This window comes from Pyxicephalus adspersus, chromosome 6 (assembly GCF_032062135.1).
Source record: "Pyxicephalus adspersus chromosome 6, UCB_Pads_2.0, whole genome shotgun sequence".
Lineage (NCBI taxonomy): Eukaryota > Metazoa > Chordata > Amphibia > Anura > Pyxicephalidae > Pyxicephalus > Pyxicephalus adspersus.
In genome coordinates, this window is record NC_092863.1 from 98,353,321 (window position 1) to 98,369,048 (window position 15,728).

The 15,728-nt window shown below is 36.3% G+C and overlaps 1 protein-coding gene across 1 annotated transcript; it reads right to left on the bottom strand.

Moving 5' to 3' along the window:
* Positions 1 to 3,875: 3,875 nt before the first annotated feature.
* Positions 3,876 to 11,224, bottom strand: LOC140334365 (granzyme A-like). Its single transcript, XM_072416700.1, has 5 exons — positions 11,096 to 11,224; positions 9,909 to 10,053; positions 8,520 to 8,661; positions 7,773 to 8,051; positions 3,876 to 5,151 (listed from the first exon to the last, which is right to left on the bottom strand). Exons 1-5 carry the CDS (start codon positions 11,148 to 11,150, stop codon positions 4,990 to 4,992), a joined length of 783 nt encoding a protein of 260 aa, XP_072272801.1. The 5' UTR covers positions 11,151 to 11,224; the 3' UTR covers positions 3,876 to 4,989.
* Between the last annotated feature and the right edge of the window lie 4,504 nt (positions 11,225 to 15,728).

The following is a 15,728-nucleotide window of genomic DNA, read 5'->3' on the forward strand; positions in this document are numbered from 1 at the left end:
TCCAAATCAGGGGCAGTTGGGGGTATGAAGAGGGACAGTCCCTCCAAACCTGAGGCAGTTGGGAGGTATGAAGAGGGACAGTCCTTCCTAATCAGGGGCAGTTGGGGGTATGATGAGGGACAGTCCCTCCCAATCAGGGGCAGTTGGGGGGTAAGAAGATGGACAGTCCCTCCAAATCAGGGGCAGTTGGGGGGTATGAAGATGGACAGTCCCTCCAAATCAGGGGCAGTTGGGGGGTATGAAGATGGACAGTCCCTCCAAATCATAGACACCTGCAAGCTATGCTGATATTTGTAGAATTGATTTCAATATGAACATTTCTGGTATCATTGGCAGACTTAAAATATTACTCTTAGATATAAAAAGCAGCATTTCTTTTTTTTAAACATTCTTTATTAATATACAAATTGCAAAAATACTAACAGTAAATGGGAGCATTAAATTACAGATATTATAGGGAAATAATACAAAGTAAATAAAAACAATAAAACTTTTTTTTTTTTATATAAACAATGTACAGTATCTAGTAACATCTAGAGAGATCGGTACCAGCGTACCAATTAAAACTAATCTCCGGAGAGATAGGAACACCAATATAAATGGAAGATCTTACAATAAGTGATTGTGGCTAAATATAAAACTGAAACACTAGGGAAGGGGAAGGAATAGAAAAAAAACACTGAAACACTCACCCCAGGTGATTACATAAACAATTCTACCTACGTGGGGGTCCCTGGTGGCTTCTGTATTCCTGTGAGGAGGAAAATTCAGACCCCAAAAAAACCAAGTGTTAAAGAAATTTCTATGTGTACCTCTACCTGAGAAAACAAGATCCTCCAGTCTGTGAATCTCGTGGACTCACTGAAACCACATCCCCACTGGGGGGGTTCTTTTTTCCGCCAATAAGCAGCAATACAGGATAAAGCTGCCACTATTAAGTGTCTAATCACTGATCTCTAGTAACTTTTAACGGGGAAGGAGTTATGCTGAAAGAGAAAAAAATACTGGATCATTTGCTATGTGTATGTCTGTCATCTGTTGGGTTATCGATCAAACAGTATCCCAGAACGGGCGTAGTATAGGGCAATCCTAAAAAATATGTATCAAGGTACCCGTTGCTGTTGAGCATCTCCAACACTTATCAGACTCTATTGGGAAGTATTAATGCAGCTTAACCGGAGTAAGATAAAAACTGGACAGTAATTTATAACTGAATTCCTGGTATCTGCTGCTAGTAGAGGCTTTGTGACACCAAAGTAAATGCAGTGTAAATCTCACCCCCACATCCTCCTCCCATATTGCAAGGTTAAGAGGGGGAAGAGCTCAGTAAAGAGTCCTGGAGTGAATTGTAAATTAATGATAGAAAATGTCTCACCCCCCCCGTCCCCTCACAGAGCTTCTCAAAAGATGTAAGTGTTCTCTGGTACATATCACTTGAATGTAAAGAGTGTAGGAAGTGGAACAGTTGCATGGTTCTCCAAGGGTTCAGGCCCAAAGACTGAAAACTCAGGTCCACTCTGCCTATCCATTCACCCGGTCCGAGGAAATGTTCAGCATTCCTGTCTCCTGCGGCAGCCATGCTGCAAGTAATGTATATACATAGGTAATCTTCTCTAATATAAAAACTGCCCAAATGGAACTACCTACTATTTCAAATGCTCTTGTGGTGTACCTCCTTTTTGGTACATACTGTACGTCATAATCTTATAAAGTGAAGGAGAATTTGCTGCTGTGTTTTCTGCTGTCATTTTTAACCTAAAGAATTAATTCTAGTATTTTAACCTGACCATACACAATGTATCAAATTATTTGATGACTGAGTAGACTGAATGCTGAATCGGGAAAAAAAAAACAACACAAATTGATTTGATTTGAAATTGTCTGATCATGGTTTTGTGTCGTGATGGACATTTTATTTAGCTACAATGGTGATATTTATTACTATATTGACCATATATTGAACATGTTAATGGCACTTGGAATACTTATAGTTGGCTGCTAGAATTGATCTAAATAAATCATAATTATGATATGATATGATAGTAAAATTAATTGAAAAAAACACACAGAGAGAATATGTCTTTATATATTTTATGTCTTAAAATATTTTCTGCCCACACTGAAGATAAGCAGTGCCATATTGTATGGCCATCTGTGCACCATAATCCTGGATAACCCTGGCTGCAATCAAATAGAAAACCTTTTGCAACCTGGGCTAGCTAAGGTTATGGTCAAATAGTGGAAGACTTGTTGTAGTAGATATAGCTATTGCCATAGGAAATTCCAGGGTTTGGGAGTCCTGAGATGCTCTACAGTGGGTGTGCTGTTTCAAATAGGAAATATTAGCCCTCTACATGAGTTTACATTAAGACAACTGTATTCATAATAAGGATCATTTAAAAGATTTACCATTTTAAGCATCAGCAACTTTATATGGGTAATTAAATAATTAGTTCACCTTTTCATTCAACCACCTGTTAGAGACCACTGGTTTAGAGCACCCTGTGTATTCCCTTTGGAGGAATTCAAGCAATTTTTCGTTTGTCTTCAGCAGCTATGAAACAGCTCCAGTTTCCCTTTAGACATGTGCAATTAAAATTAAAGGAGCATTCCTTGCTAGCACCTTGAGCTGTGCACAGTTGGAGTGGAAACAAACGACCGTCCAGGCAGATCTGATTGGGCGATAATCGTTCGTTATCTTTTGTGGTTAGGGTCGTTCAGTGATCGTGGATTGTTCTGCAGTACACTTTGTCCTTTACACATCACTTCCTGCATCATTCAAACAATCGTATTCAGTGTGTGTACATTATTGGTGGATTATGTTTGAACGATCGTATCGGTACAGCATGTACAGAATTGTGCACAATACGATCGTTCAAAATAATTGTGCATAATTCTTGATCGGTCATTAATCGTTTGTTTTCTAACGATAATTATTGCATGTGTGTACGTAGCCTAACCTCTCGAATGCCTTATTACCCGGATGCTTTGTTTCCTTGTTTTTCTTTTGGTTCTCTTGTACTGCATTATGTCTGCGGATGTTCTGGTTACTGAACGTGAGTTCCCATTATGTTTCTAACCTGGTCCTATGGGCTTCTGCTACACAGTCAATCCTTGTTTCCCAGACACCATCCGTATGTCTACAGAAGTCCTGAGGACAAATAAGTGCTGGGATGGTAAAAGCATCCTCCAAGGCTTAGTGAGGGCTTGCTATAGGGAATTAGACATTGCTCCAATCACTCCTGGGAATCAATTACTGCCTTTGAAAATGACCGTGGAAGATTCCCACACAGGAATGTTTGAGCCCAAAATGTAATGGTACTACTAAAAAGTGATGAACCTTTTAGCCCATTGCCACTTTTATGACTGGGACGAAGTGAAATATGTACAAAGAAATGTACATGAATACATTTTATTGCACATCATGGGTATCTCCTTATAACAATGTCTCTTAGGGCTTTATTTATAAAACAGAGAATCGGACATTCCCTAAATCATTCCCTTTCCAGGCTCATGTGTTTCAATGGCAGTAATGGATTTCCACCATGAAACATTTGAGGGAATGTTAGATTTCCTGTTTTATAAATAGAGCCCTTGTATTTCAATGGCAAGATCCTTCTGCCTGAATATGTAGCTGCACTCAATACAAAACAGGAGTTTCAAACCTCCTGCTCAATCTCCCTGCAACATACTATGTTACAGTTTTTCGTTTTTTTAATAAATACAATTCTTTTTTTTTTGTTTTTTTAAGAAAACTTTTTTTCCATGTTAGTGCTGCTCATTGCCTTTTCCCTCTTTCAACCAATTCCAATATAAAATCACATGCAATACAAGACAGATGTCAACTTATAACAAAAAATGCTTGAACCAGAAACTTCAGCAAATATTTTATTAGCAGATGCACATTGGAAAATAAAAAACAACAACTTTACAAATGAAAAATATATGAAAGAAAAATTAAAATATATGAATAAAAAATATATGTAAATTATCCAAATGTAACATGATTTACACTACTACTCCCTTAATTATGTCTTGCTAATGGTGTGTCACAATTATTAATACTCAAAGAGCTCAAGCAAGATTAATCAGTGATAACTGATATCAAAGCGCCCTCTGCAGGTAGCACATTTGTAACCCTTTTCAGGTTATTGGAACTCATTACTGATTAAAAAAAAATATTTATATGTACAATAAAAAGTTTAGCAAGAAAGTGATTTCAAAGTACTTTGGAAGTCTTAATGGCTACGAATTACAGTGGAAGGTGCTTTGTACTTGGTAGCCCCTGGTTTTTCTGAGATTAGGAATATTCTCAGTCAAAGAACCAAGTACCATTTACCAAGCAGAGATGCAGAAAACATACCATGCAATATAGGAGCAAGATCTTCCCTAAATGTACCAAAGCATTTATAGTACAAGAAGGCTCTATCTTCTTAGATAAGATTTGAATGGATTGAATAGTATAAACTTACATTCCATTACATAGCTTCTAGTAAAACCTAAAGAAATTGTGGAAATATAACATATGTTCCCAGCCTTACCCTTTAAAACATAAAAAATCCAAAAAACAGAGAGGTCTGAAAAATACAATGACAAAATAAAACACTCAACAAATATGTAACACGTCCTCACATGGTGAATATCAGGGGTGGGCAAACTTGTTGGCTCAGGGGCCAAAATGAGTTTTAAAATTTGATAGATTGACCAGGCCAGTATCAGATGAATAGAGAGTGTTTGTATGAACTTATATGAACTATGTGCAAAAGCTGTTAACTAAAAGTAAAAGAAAACACAATCAAATTGCATTCCATTCCAATGTGAACAATGTTATTGGTTACCTTTTTTAGCCAATGGACAATTTTGTACAAATATTTAATGAGCCAGATTAAAAAGCCCAAAGGGCCATATTTGGCTTAGTTTGCCCATGCCTGGTGTATATTGTTTTTAATTGTTTGTCCAAATTTTGTGACCACGTCTATATGTTTTTATTTAGAATGTAGCTCCTCCAGTGGTATCTCTGATCCAGGTAAGATATTTGTCTGTCAGACGAGTGTAGACTCCAGGGATTTTGCTATTTCCACATTTATTTGGCCCAAACGAGACAACGGCAGTGAACTTGTTGTTGCAGATCAATGGTCCACCAGAGTCCCCCTGAAAAAATATGGCACACACCGGTGAGTTCTCTTTCAAATCTAGCAATATAATCCATATGTAATTTCACTTCAATATTTCCCAGGACATTGGTCTAAGAGGTCTTCAGGTTATGTACACATATCAGATGATTGTCGGCCAACCCGAACCGCAGGGCTGCTCTCCGCTGAGAATCTGATGTGTGTACAGAGGTCGTCCAACGTCATTCATGGATCTGTCCTGGCACATCCATGAATTAAAGAAGACAAACAACTGCAATGGAAGCGAAGGGAGGTGAGCGGAGTGGGGTACCGTTCGCTCGTTCTCCCCCCTCCATGAATGTACAGCGCTTGTTCATTCATCTTTCCATTGTTGTCGTTGGAAACTATAGTGAAAGATTGTTTCCAATGACAATAATCTTGCATGTGTATATAGCCTTATGATAAATGTTTCCAACCAAGAATACGCCAACTTTTTTTTTGGTTTCAGTTTTGGTGGTGGTAGTTGGGTTACTTAACCCAACTTTTACTCAAAGTTTAAATATTGGAATCAAAGAGAAACGTGTGAATTTTGAGTAAACGTTGATTCACACATTTTGAAACTGAATCTAATATGTACATTTTGACTAAAAGGTGGGTGAATCTTGAGTGAAATGCATACTGTTTGAAACAAATATTACTATAGACTTCATAAAGCAGTAATCTGGCATTCCCTAAATTGTTATAATAAATATTGTAGATTTTTAGATGGAGATATCACTGATTTATGTTTCTTATAGACTAGTGCATTTTTCATTGCAAAGGTTAGGAACAAGCCAGCTGTATATCTGTTAAAACGCATATGCCTAATACATTAGGGAAAATTATGACTGTTAGAACCTCAACTGTTTGTAATCCATGGGATGCCCATTCTTTAAGAACAATATATATCTGGCATCAAATTTGGCATAAACAGACAAAAATCGTCTAGAAAAGACACATAAGTGTATGTTTGTATGCTATTTGTTATTATAAATGTATTTTTTCACAAGTGACAACTAGAATTTATTTGCCCCCACTGTTTTACATATTATTTTACACTGGCCCTGTTTATAGGTAAGAAGGAACTGTCACATAGTAAATAAAAAAACTGACAGATAGGATAACCCTTCCTCGATATATCTATAAGAAACTAAAAATAGTCTGGGCTGGGGAAACACCAACGACTACTCACAGGTCATAGGTTTCAGACATTTGTAGAAAATAATTATGAACATTTTCTGCTTCTAAAAAGCTTACAACATGTTTTCTATTATGAGCTATCATTCAGTTATATAAATCTATAATTGTGTACAAATATATCACTAGCACCTAGACAATAAAGCAATAAAATAAGTAAAGGAAAGACAATGTGTTGATTTTTATGCACAATATGGTTGCTCTCATCACTGTATGTACAGTAAACCCACAGATATTTTGTACAGATGCATTAGGCATGATAAAAAATGCAATACAAGTAACTTATGCAGCCACAAACTCACACAGAAATGTGAAACGTCTGAGTCATTTACATACATCCAAACCACAAGTTTCCTAATTAAATGGTGATTTCTAGAGCTTTTCACAGTAAAACAAAAGCAATGTACAATACTGCATTACATACTATCTAACTGAGGAAGCATATAGATATATTGTATAAATGGTAAAATTGAAGGGAGGACTGTGTTGGGGGACAGGAATTATTTACTATTTTATTACTACTTGATGAGACATGTTGTAGTGGTGGTCCTGAATGCATTAAAAGTTTGTGAAGTTTGGTTCTTTAATAACATACCTGACCTAAACTCAAGCCTCAATTCTTTACCCACAACCCTTTTTAAGAATTTCTTCTACCTGCAAATCTACTCTTCTTAAAATCTGCTCTTACAAACAAAACCGTTGCTTATGCCTGGTTTACACTGGCGGTAAGGTTGTGGTGCATTTCCCGCTTTTGAATGCCAGGGAAACAATGCCTCTCGCGAGATGCCACATAGTAACGTCTCCCTCCTGCAGCTTCATAGGGAATAAATGGGAACAACAGTGAGCCTTACCAGTGCTGCTTATTGCTGCCAGCTGTCAAAGGTGCAATTGCCGGCTGTTTAAAAATCAGTGCTGCAGTGCAAGGTTTGAATGGCTGGCAAGGTGCCAGCCATGGGGAGCCATGCGGGATTGCTTGATCTGGAAAGTCTAAACTATAAAACTTCAGTTATCAGTATTTGATATTATATTTGGATTTTGTAAAACCTATTTTCCTGGATTCCTTTCTTTAGTGATTGTTGTGCCAAAGTCTGAAAACCCATGGACTTAGACCTCAAGGTTTTCTACTGGAGGAGTGTTCCCTTCATGGAGGCCACTACAAGGTACCAGCATATAGTGCTGGGTTTGCCATGAGTAGGCACTTACCTATAGGTGCCAAGGGCAAAGAGATAGATTTTTCCCTTTTTTAACTATGCTTTAACTACATGACCACTTTCGTGTGATTTGCAATGGTCGACTACACACTGCACATTTTGTAGCTGTGATCTCTACCAGGGGTGCATGTAACATAGTAGCAATGCAAGAAAATTGCTGGGACACTTGACTAGGTATTATTTTACAAAAAAAAAAAAAACAAGGGCTTCTTACCGCGCAAGTGTCATCTTTGCGTTTTTTAGGTGGTCCTGCACATATCATATTGCTGGTTATTGTTTCTTTAGGCTTAGCCTTACTGTATGCTTTGCTGCAGATTTTACTATCGACAATGGTCAAGTTGGCTTCACGAAGGACATCGGATGGTTTTCTGCTTTTTATATCAACGACCCCCCACCCAGCAGTGTTGCACAGAGTTCCAGGTTTCACATTCTCCTCTTGTTTTGGTAGCTGCAGAACTGACACAAACTTATTTAGCTTGGCAGGTTTCTCCAGCTGTAAAAAAAAACAATAATGTTATAACTATAATGTTGCCAAATATTTATTTAGGAAATAAGAACTACATTTGTACACTGGCATGCATTATGCAAGTTGCAATGCATGCAGGTAAAAGCTTGCCTTCCCAGCTATTTCCCTACTGCCATTAAAAACTAAATTTCAAGTCTCCTGGGGCAATGCAGGTTCTGCAACCAGGGTCTCAAAATCCAAGGCTTGCTAAAGTAAACATTAGCTGGTTGTTCTGAGCAGTCCTCTAGTTCAAACCTTTTATTTTCATTAGATTGTGAGCTCCTTGGAGGTACAGATAGTGACATGACTATGGACTTTGTAAAGCGCTGAGTAATACGAGGCGCTATATAAAGACTGTGTAATAATAATAATATTAATAAAATAATAATAATGTAAACTCTGCTTTCTATGAACTGTGCAAAAATGTGCAATACATGGAGTATATGGTATTCTTACCTGTAACAATTGAAGATCATTTATCTTTGTGTTCCAATCAAAACAAGGGTGACTAATAGGACGGTTTATTCTGAATACTTGTTGTTTCTCTGTATTGTCGGTGCGGGAGTGAGCTCCTAGGACAGCCTTTGTCTCATTATAGCTGAAAACAAAGTAATTAAGATTAATCAATGGCAAATGTTAGTCCTTTTTAATTTTTTTTCTGATATATGAATATCATTGGAAACCCAGACAAGCTAAACTGAATAAATTATGAGAAATTCACATGTCAAAATCAATAATAGAGATAATTACAGTTTATTAAATATAATAATATTACCAATGTACCAATCAGTCTTCAACTTCTGTCACCCGCTGGTTAATACTCAAAATTGCCAGATGTACCATATGAATACATAGGGGCCCATTTATAGGTCTGTCGATTTTTGTCACCCAAAACAATTGTTTGTTATTCCCCAACATAGTTAAGGATGCACCAGGCCTGATTTATTAAAGCTCTCCAAGACTAGAGAAGATAACCTATCATGGAAGAACCTGGGTGATCCAGCAAACTTAGAATTAATTTCTTGCAATAATGTATTATTTGGCAAATGTTCTCGATCCTGGACTAAATGCATTCAAAGTTTGCTGTATTACCCAGATTCACCCAGTATAGTCTCAAATCTAAAATTCTCTATACAATTTCATCATTCAAAATTCACTAAGACTTTAATCAAGTCTCAAGCAACCTCAACATACAGTATTACTAACACCATTCTTCCATTCTAGAGCTGAGAATCCTTTGGTTGTGGGTGACTATTGTCTCACTCAGCAGGAGACCAGGAGGCTGAGACCACAATTGCATTAAACAATGGGTTCCATAGAGCTTGAAAAGAGCATCAAATGGCAATGCTTGAAGCAAGATGCGTAAATATAATTACTTTTACTTTTTTATTACTATTATTATTTTTATTAGTATGTCTACTTTTGTATTACTATTTTTGTATCACTGTATTTCATTACTATATTGTTATTATAGATTTATAACCCAATACCCTAGAACATATTGATACATCTGACCATAAGAATATTATACTGCTACTTATATACTAAATACTTTAGAACTTTTATTGTCATCATTTTCCACTTAAACTTTGAGAAAAAAAACTAAATGAGGATTTGAGAGGCCCCTAAATATTGAATGATGGAAGTGATAATGGTGGGGAAGATGAATTGATGGGAGGGGACTTTCTTGTCTTTTCCTTTTCTTTTCTGTCTTACATAAAATGTTTTGCACCATACTTCATACTCTTGCGCTGTTCAGATGCATTTTGGATAGAAGTATTGCTTTTAAAAATGTAACATGTAAAGTCTCTCTTTGAATACAGTGTTGCTGGATAATATACTTACATTTTACAATGAGCCGCAGTTAGCACCCAATTGGCTTTAATGAGCACCCCTCCACATACTACATCATTTTTATAACTCAGAAGAACCATGTAAGGCCTAGAGTGAGGAACAGCCTCATTCCCTCCAATTATTTCCATACAAACACCTGCAGATTGGGATAAAATAAAGTTATTAAAGAAAAATACCAGGCAATTCATGCAAACAGTGAATGTGGTGATAGTACTGTTTGCAAAGAATACCTAAATCACAGGCTAGGAAATCCTAAAAAACAGGATTTATTTTTTTTTTTTTTGCACATGATTGAGCGTTTAAGTTTCATCTCATTTACTAAGCTAAGTTAAAAATCTCTTCATTATATACTTTGCTATGTGAAGAACCTACATTGCTCTAGTAAATCAACCCCAGTGTGTGACTATGACTGTGGTTAAGGATTAAGAGCACTGCAAATCATGTTTGCATAATATAAATTAATAAATATAGAGAAGGGAGGTCTATTTTCCAATATGCAGCAGCTTTCTTATCCTGTAAGCAAAGATTGCTTTTTTTTCATTGGTGGGGTGAAAAACCTAAATATGCAGGTAATGTAACTATGAAAAACTTTGCTTATTCTTTATAATATTCACCACCATAGTCATGTGTTAATACCATGGTAGGCCAATTAACCGTCCAGTATGTTTTTGGGATGTAGGAAGTAAACTCTTCCTTTTGCGTGTTACTTCCCCCACCTCCTAGATTGTAAGCTCTTCTGGGCACGATCCTCCCTTCCTCCTGTATCACTGTCTGTCATTTGCAACATGTTAGTGCTATATAAACTCTGTTTATTATTATTATTATTATTATTAATAATAATAATAATATTAATAATAATAATAATAATGCAAAAAGAAGAACATACAAACTCTACACAGACAGAGTGAGATCTAATTGAGTATGAAACTTGGGACGCTAGTTTTTCAAGGTAAAAGTGCTAGCCATGAGCCACCATACTATATATTTATATTATATATACTATGTATATTAAATATATATTATTTTTAAAGAAAGCATACATATTGTGTAGAATTTAAATAAACTAATCAAAGAGTTTTGTTTTAGGTTTTACTGTTAAACAATCATACCAGGAACAAATCGCTTTGTAGCGTGTACAAGTTGTGTTGACAAGTATATGTACTGAAGTTTGTACTTACAGCCATTAAAGTGCAGAAGGAAAGTCACAGCTGAGAGTAAGTAGAAAAGCCTCATTGTTAGGAATCTCTGTAGCAATCTTGAGCTTTCACACTGCAGCCAGGGACGGACTAGAAATTTATATATGTGAACAGGTGATGTGGTTTGACTTCTGAGAAATGATCTGCCTCTGTTGAGGGTTTTTGTTTCTTTTTAAGTGGTTAGAGACCACCATCATCTCATCGCTGTTCAAGGGGAAAGAATGCTTTGTACAGTCATAAATCATTTCACAGGAACATTTTCATATTTATATCATTCATTTATGTATCTAAGTGAAAAAAAGCCAGATATTGATTATGGTGGGATAAATTAGTATTGAAGGAACACTACAGAACATATTAATTTGCAGACCTCTGCTAACCTGTCTATTTTAGGTGGATCTCACATTATTTGTTTTCATTTATTTTAGGTTATGTATTCATCAGTTCTGAGTCAGCGTACAGATCTAGATGGAACTAGAAAATTGGTACCACAATAATAATGCAGAATTAATGTCGGGGCTTGCATTCCCAATGCCCACATTTCCAGGATTTGGGTACACATTGGATGTTAGATGTCACATTTATTTCTTCTGAATATTGAACAGAACTACTCATTGGCCAGTCTGATCATAATAAGCTACACAAGACCATGACAAACAGCTTGTCTGACCATTTAAAGAAAGGCTTATAATGTTCAAAATTAATTTACTGAATGACTTCTGCTCTTCAAAGCCCAGTTTTAACTGCAGCATTTTTTAAGTACACTGGCTGTACCAAAAGTGATGCAAAAGTGGATCTAACTTTTATTCCTAACTGACATAAGTTGCTCAAATTGCACGTTGGTAGATTAACTCTTTATATAAAGATTCTACTCAACATAGTCTCCATCATAAGCAAGGTATTTGCACCATTGCATTATTGAATTCAACTTCTCTTTGAAAAATATTCAGGTGTTCACTGTCATAACCACGATTTAAAAAACATTTTCACTTCATCTAAGTCATGAAATTGATTTCCCCAAAAGACTTAATAAAGTCAGAAGGTGCCAGAAGGTGAAGAATGGATGGGGCACCACTAATCAGTCCAATTTTCCAACCACTTGATTTGTGGTCACGTATTGCTATGGGGAATGTGGATTGTTTCCAATTTCAGGTTTGATTTCCTCCTCCTAATGACTTCTTGAGTGTTTCATTGTACCGTTTACTAGTCATGATATCAGCACATGCAGAGAAAATCAAGAAGACTTCTCTTTCATTTTCACATCAGATCATTTGCTAAAGTACCATTTTGCACACTCTTTCCGATACCCTAACCGATACCCTTGTTTTCCAGCAAGCTCACAGACTGTGACTCGTCTGCCCGTGTAAATCAATTCTTCCACTTGCTGACAAATCTTGTAAGTGGTTGCAGTTGATGGTCTTCCACTAGATGTTTCGCCCTTAAGGCTGATATCCTTTACTCTACATTTTTTTATCCATCATCTCAGTAAACATTCTATATACTTCTGTGAATGTTGGACAGCCTGCGCCATTCCTTGTCATGAACTCAGCATGTCATTGTCATGAAGATAGCATGTTACTTTTGTTTGGAATCCATTATTCACCTACAATGAATAAAAAGATTCTGAAACAACCGTATAAAGGAAGATTTGCTCCACCAACATGTGCAATCTAAATGGCCAATGTCAATTAATAAAAAGTTATGCCCATATGTGTGTGTTTATTTTACTGAACCCATAAATTAAACAAATAAAATGTAATAAAGTATGAGAAGGTCAATAAACTATATCATGTTCTTTTTTTTTAATATAGAAAAGTACCGCACATTTAAAAACTTCTTTGAGATTCCTACAGAATTTAATTTAGTAGCAAAATTATGCTCAGGGGTTAGCACTCCAGCCTTTGCAGCGCTAGGTCCTGGGTTTGAATCCCACCCAGGACACTATCTGCATGGAGTTTGCAGGTTCTCCCCGTGTCTGCATGGGTTTCCTCCGGGTACTCCGGTTTCCTCCTACATCCCAAAACATGCAGTAAGGTTAATTGGCTTCCCCCTAAAATTGACCTTAGACTACATTAACCACATATGACTATCGTAGCGACATTAGATTGTGAGCTCCTTTGAGGGACAGTTAGTGACATGACTATGAACTTTGTACAGCGCTGCGTAATATGATGGTGCTATATAAATACTGTATAAAAATAATATAATAATAATAACCTTATTTTCCCATTATAGGCAGACTGTTACCACCTAAATACAACTCTAAATTCCTGCCTGGCCTACTGTTTGGATCAAGATGCAGAATTAGCTTTGACAAAATGTGAATCAATAACACCTTTATATAGCAGTATATAAGGGCAATGTTCCCACCACAAATACTGAAAACCCAATTGACAAACTATGTCTTCAATTGATATTACACCAAGAATATGGTCAGTATGTATACATGTGAATAAATCATTTATTAGTTGGTTGCAATTCCAAGAAATATTATTTAGTAGATGAATAAGAAGATTTTAGGTTCAGTAACATATCTGTCACAACAGTGGCCAATCGCATATTTTACACAAAAGTTTGGGATATTTAATTGGCCAATTTATCACAAAAAAAAATCTTTACATAGAATAAAAAGTGTCTCCACTTTGGATCAATGAAATTCACATAAATACCAGTATGGCCTATAAACATTAGTACTGGTACTACTAGTAATGAACCCATATAATGTTCAGCTCCCCAAAGAGAAATACCTATACACAAATTGCATAGATATAGAAAATAGTTACATAGGAAACGTCATATTTGACATAAAACTTTTCTTTCAGAATTATTGTCACATAGAGGATGGGGGTTTACATTCCCAATGCATTCCGCAGTGGTTTTCTTACTGCTTCATCAGGAGTATTGGGTACATAAAAAACTAGTGTGGCTGAAGGTTGTACATAAATGGCAGGCAGATATATTGAGAATTAGGTGAGAATTAGGTATATAACTTATGACCTGCAGCTGTAGCCAAAAAGTATATGCCATCAGCAGTCAAAAGTAAACATCTCAAGCCAGCTGCCGATATGTTTCCTTTAGCGTGTAAATGAAAAGAATATGGTCAGTATCGATAGATGTGAATAGATTATTTATTAATAGGTTGCAACTGCAAGAGTTATTGCATTACATTACGTAATTACAATACCAAAAAATGATAATTTTTTTTGGAACTTCTATTTAAAGGGTTGTTGTCATAAATATGGTATGTGGACTTGTCAGTGCAGGGAAACCTCTAGAATGTGATATATCGGAGTACTTTATTTAGAATGAGATTCTAAGCATACATAAAAAAGGCCTTGTGTTGTTTAATATACATTAGGTTAAGTTTTAGGAATTATTTTCTTTTCTAAGTTTACAACACCAAAGATAGAGTAACACCATAGAGGTAGACTAAGATGTACTGTATCTACAAGAGCTTTCTGTTTACAAATAAAAGGATCTTTACCTAAGGAAGTGTCCCTAGTTTAAACTTTACAAGTTTTTATCTAATATATTGTAGTCCGTTGGTTAGAAAAATTTTGGAAATGTGGAAATGTTTCTAGCTTACTGATTGGTTGCTTCCTCTGTCACAAGGAATATCTCCCCCTAGATAGTTGAAGGAGAATGTGAGGGATACATATCCCCTTGGCCTATCAATTAGACTGAGGCTTTTAAGATAGGTCTTACCTGGGAAAAAATATTTGAAAAGTTCCAAAGAGTGGGGGTTAATCATGGGTCTGTGAAGAGGGAGCCTATTAGCCCACCCTGGCCAGGACCTGAGTTTAGCTAGCGTGGAGTCTGGGCCTGTTGGAAGCCTGAATGAGGATAAGCCACTCACCAAGAAAAAATAAAAGACATGATCATGTAATTGAGCTTGTGATGTCAGTAAATGGTTATCGTTACTGAAGTCAGGAAGTCAATAGTCAGCTATGGGTGGTGAAATTAAACACCTGTTGTGGCAGTTCCCTAAAGAAAAGGGCGATAAGAAACCCGCTCCTACAGGGGTTACACAATAAAACATTTTCTGTTATCGGGTGACAACTATCTTTCTACTGTACCATTATCAGTCTGTCCTATTCTTCCTTGGTAAAGAAGACAAGCATGTGTTCTGACACTCACTGCACAGGCGCAGTCTGTTTTTTGGAATTTCCAATTTGGAAATTGTTAGTTTTATTCACTAACATCATGTTACAGGTTTCTATCATGGCACTCTAAGAACTGGCAATGTTGAGAATCTTTGCACTGTAATCCCACCCAAACACCAAATTTAAAAGTTACACTTCCCTTTAAAGGTTCCACATAGCTGTTGACTAGCTTGCTCCTACTGATATATGGATCTTTAGAACTGATATTGCTTTGTCATTATTAGTGGTAAAACTAAAGTCACCGATAACCACCTTCCTGGATTACTCATGTCATTCGTCAGTAGGTTGACCTGGTGGTCTATGTGTCTTACTGTGGTGAAACACACCAACGTTTAGTAGCAGTCATTTACAGGAAAAAGCATCAAGGTTTGTTATATGGATGTATAGATGGAAATAAAGTCATGTGTGCCTCGTGCTTTATGGAATAAAACACAATTAAGTGATATGAATCT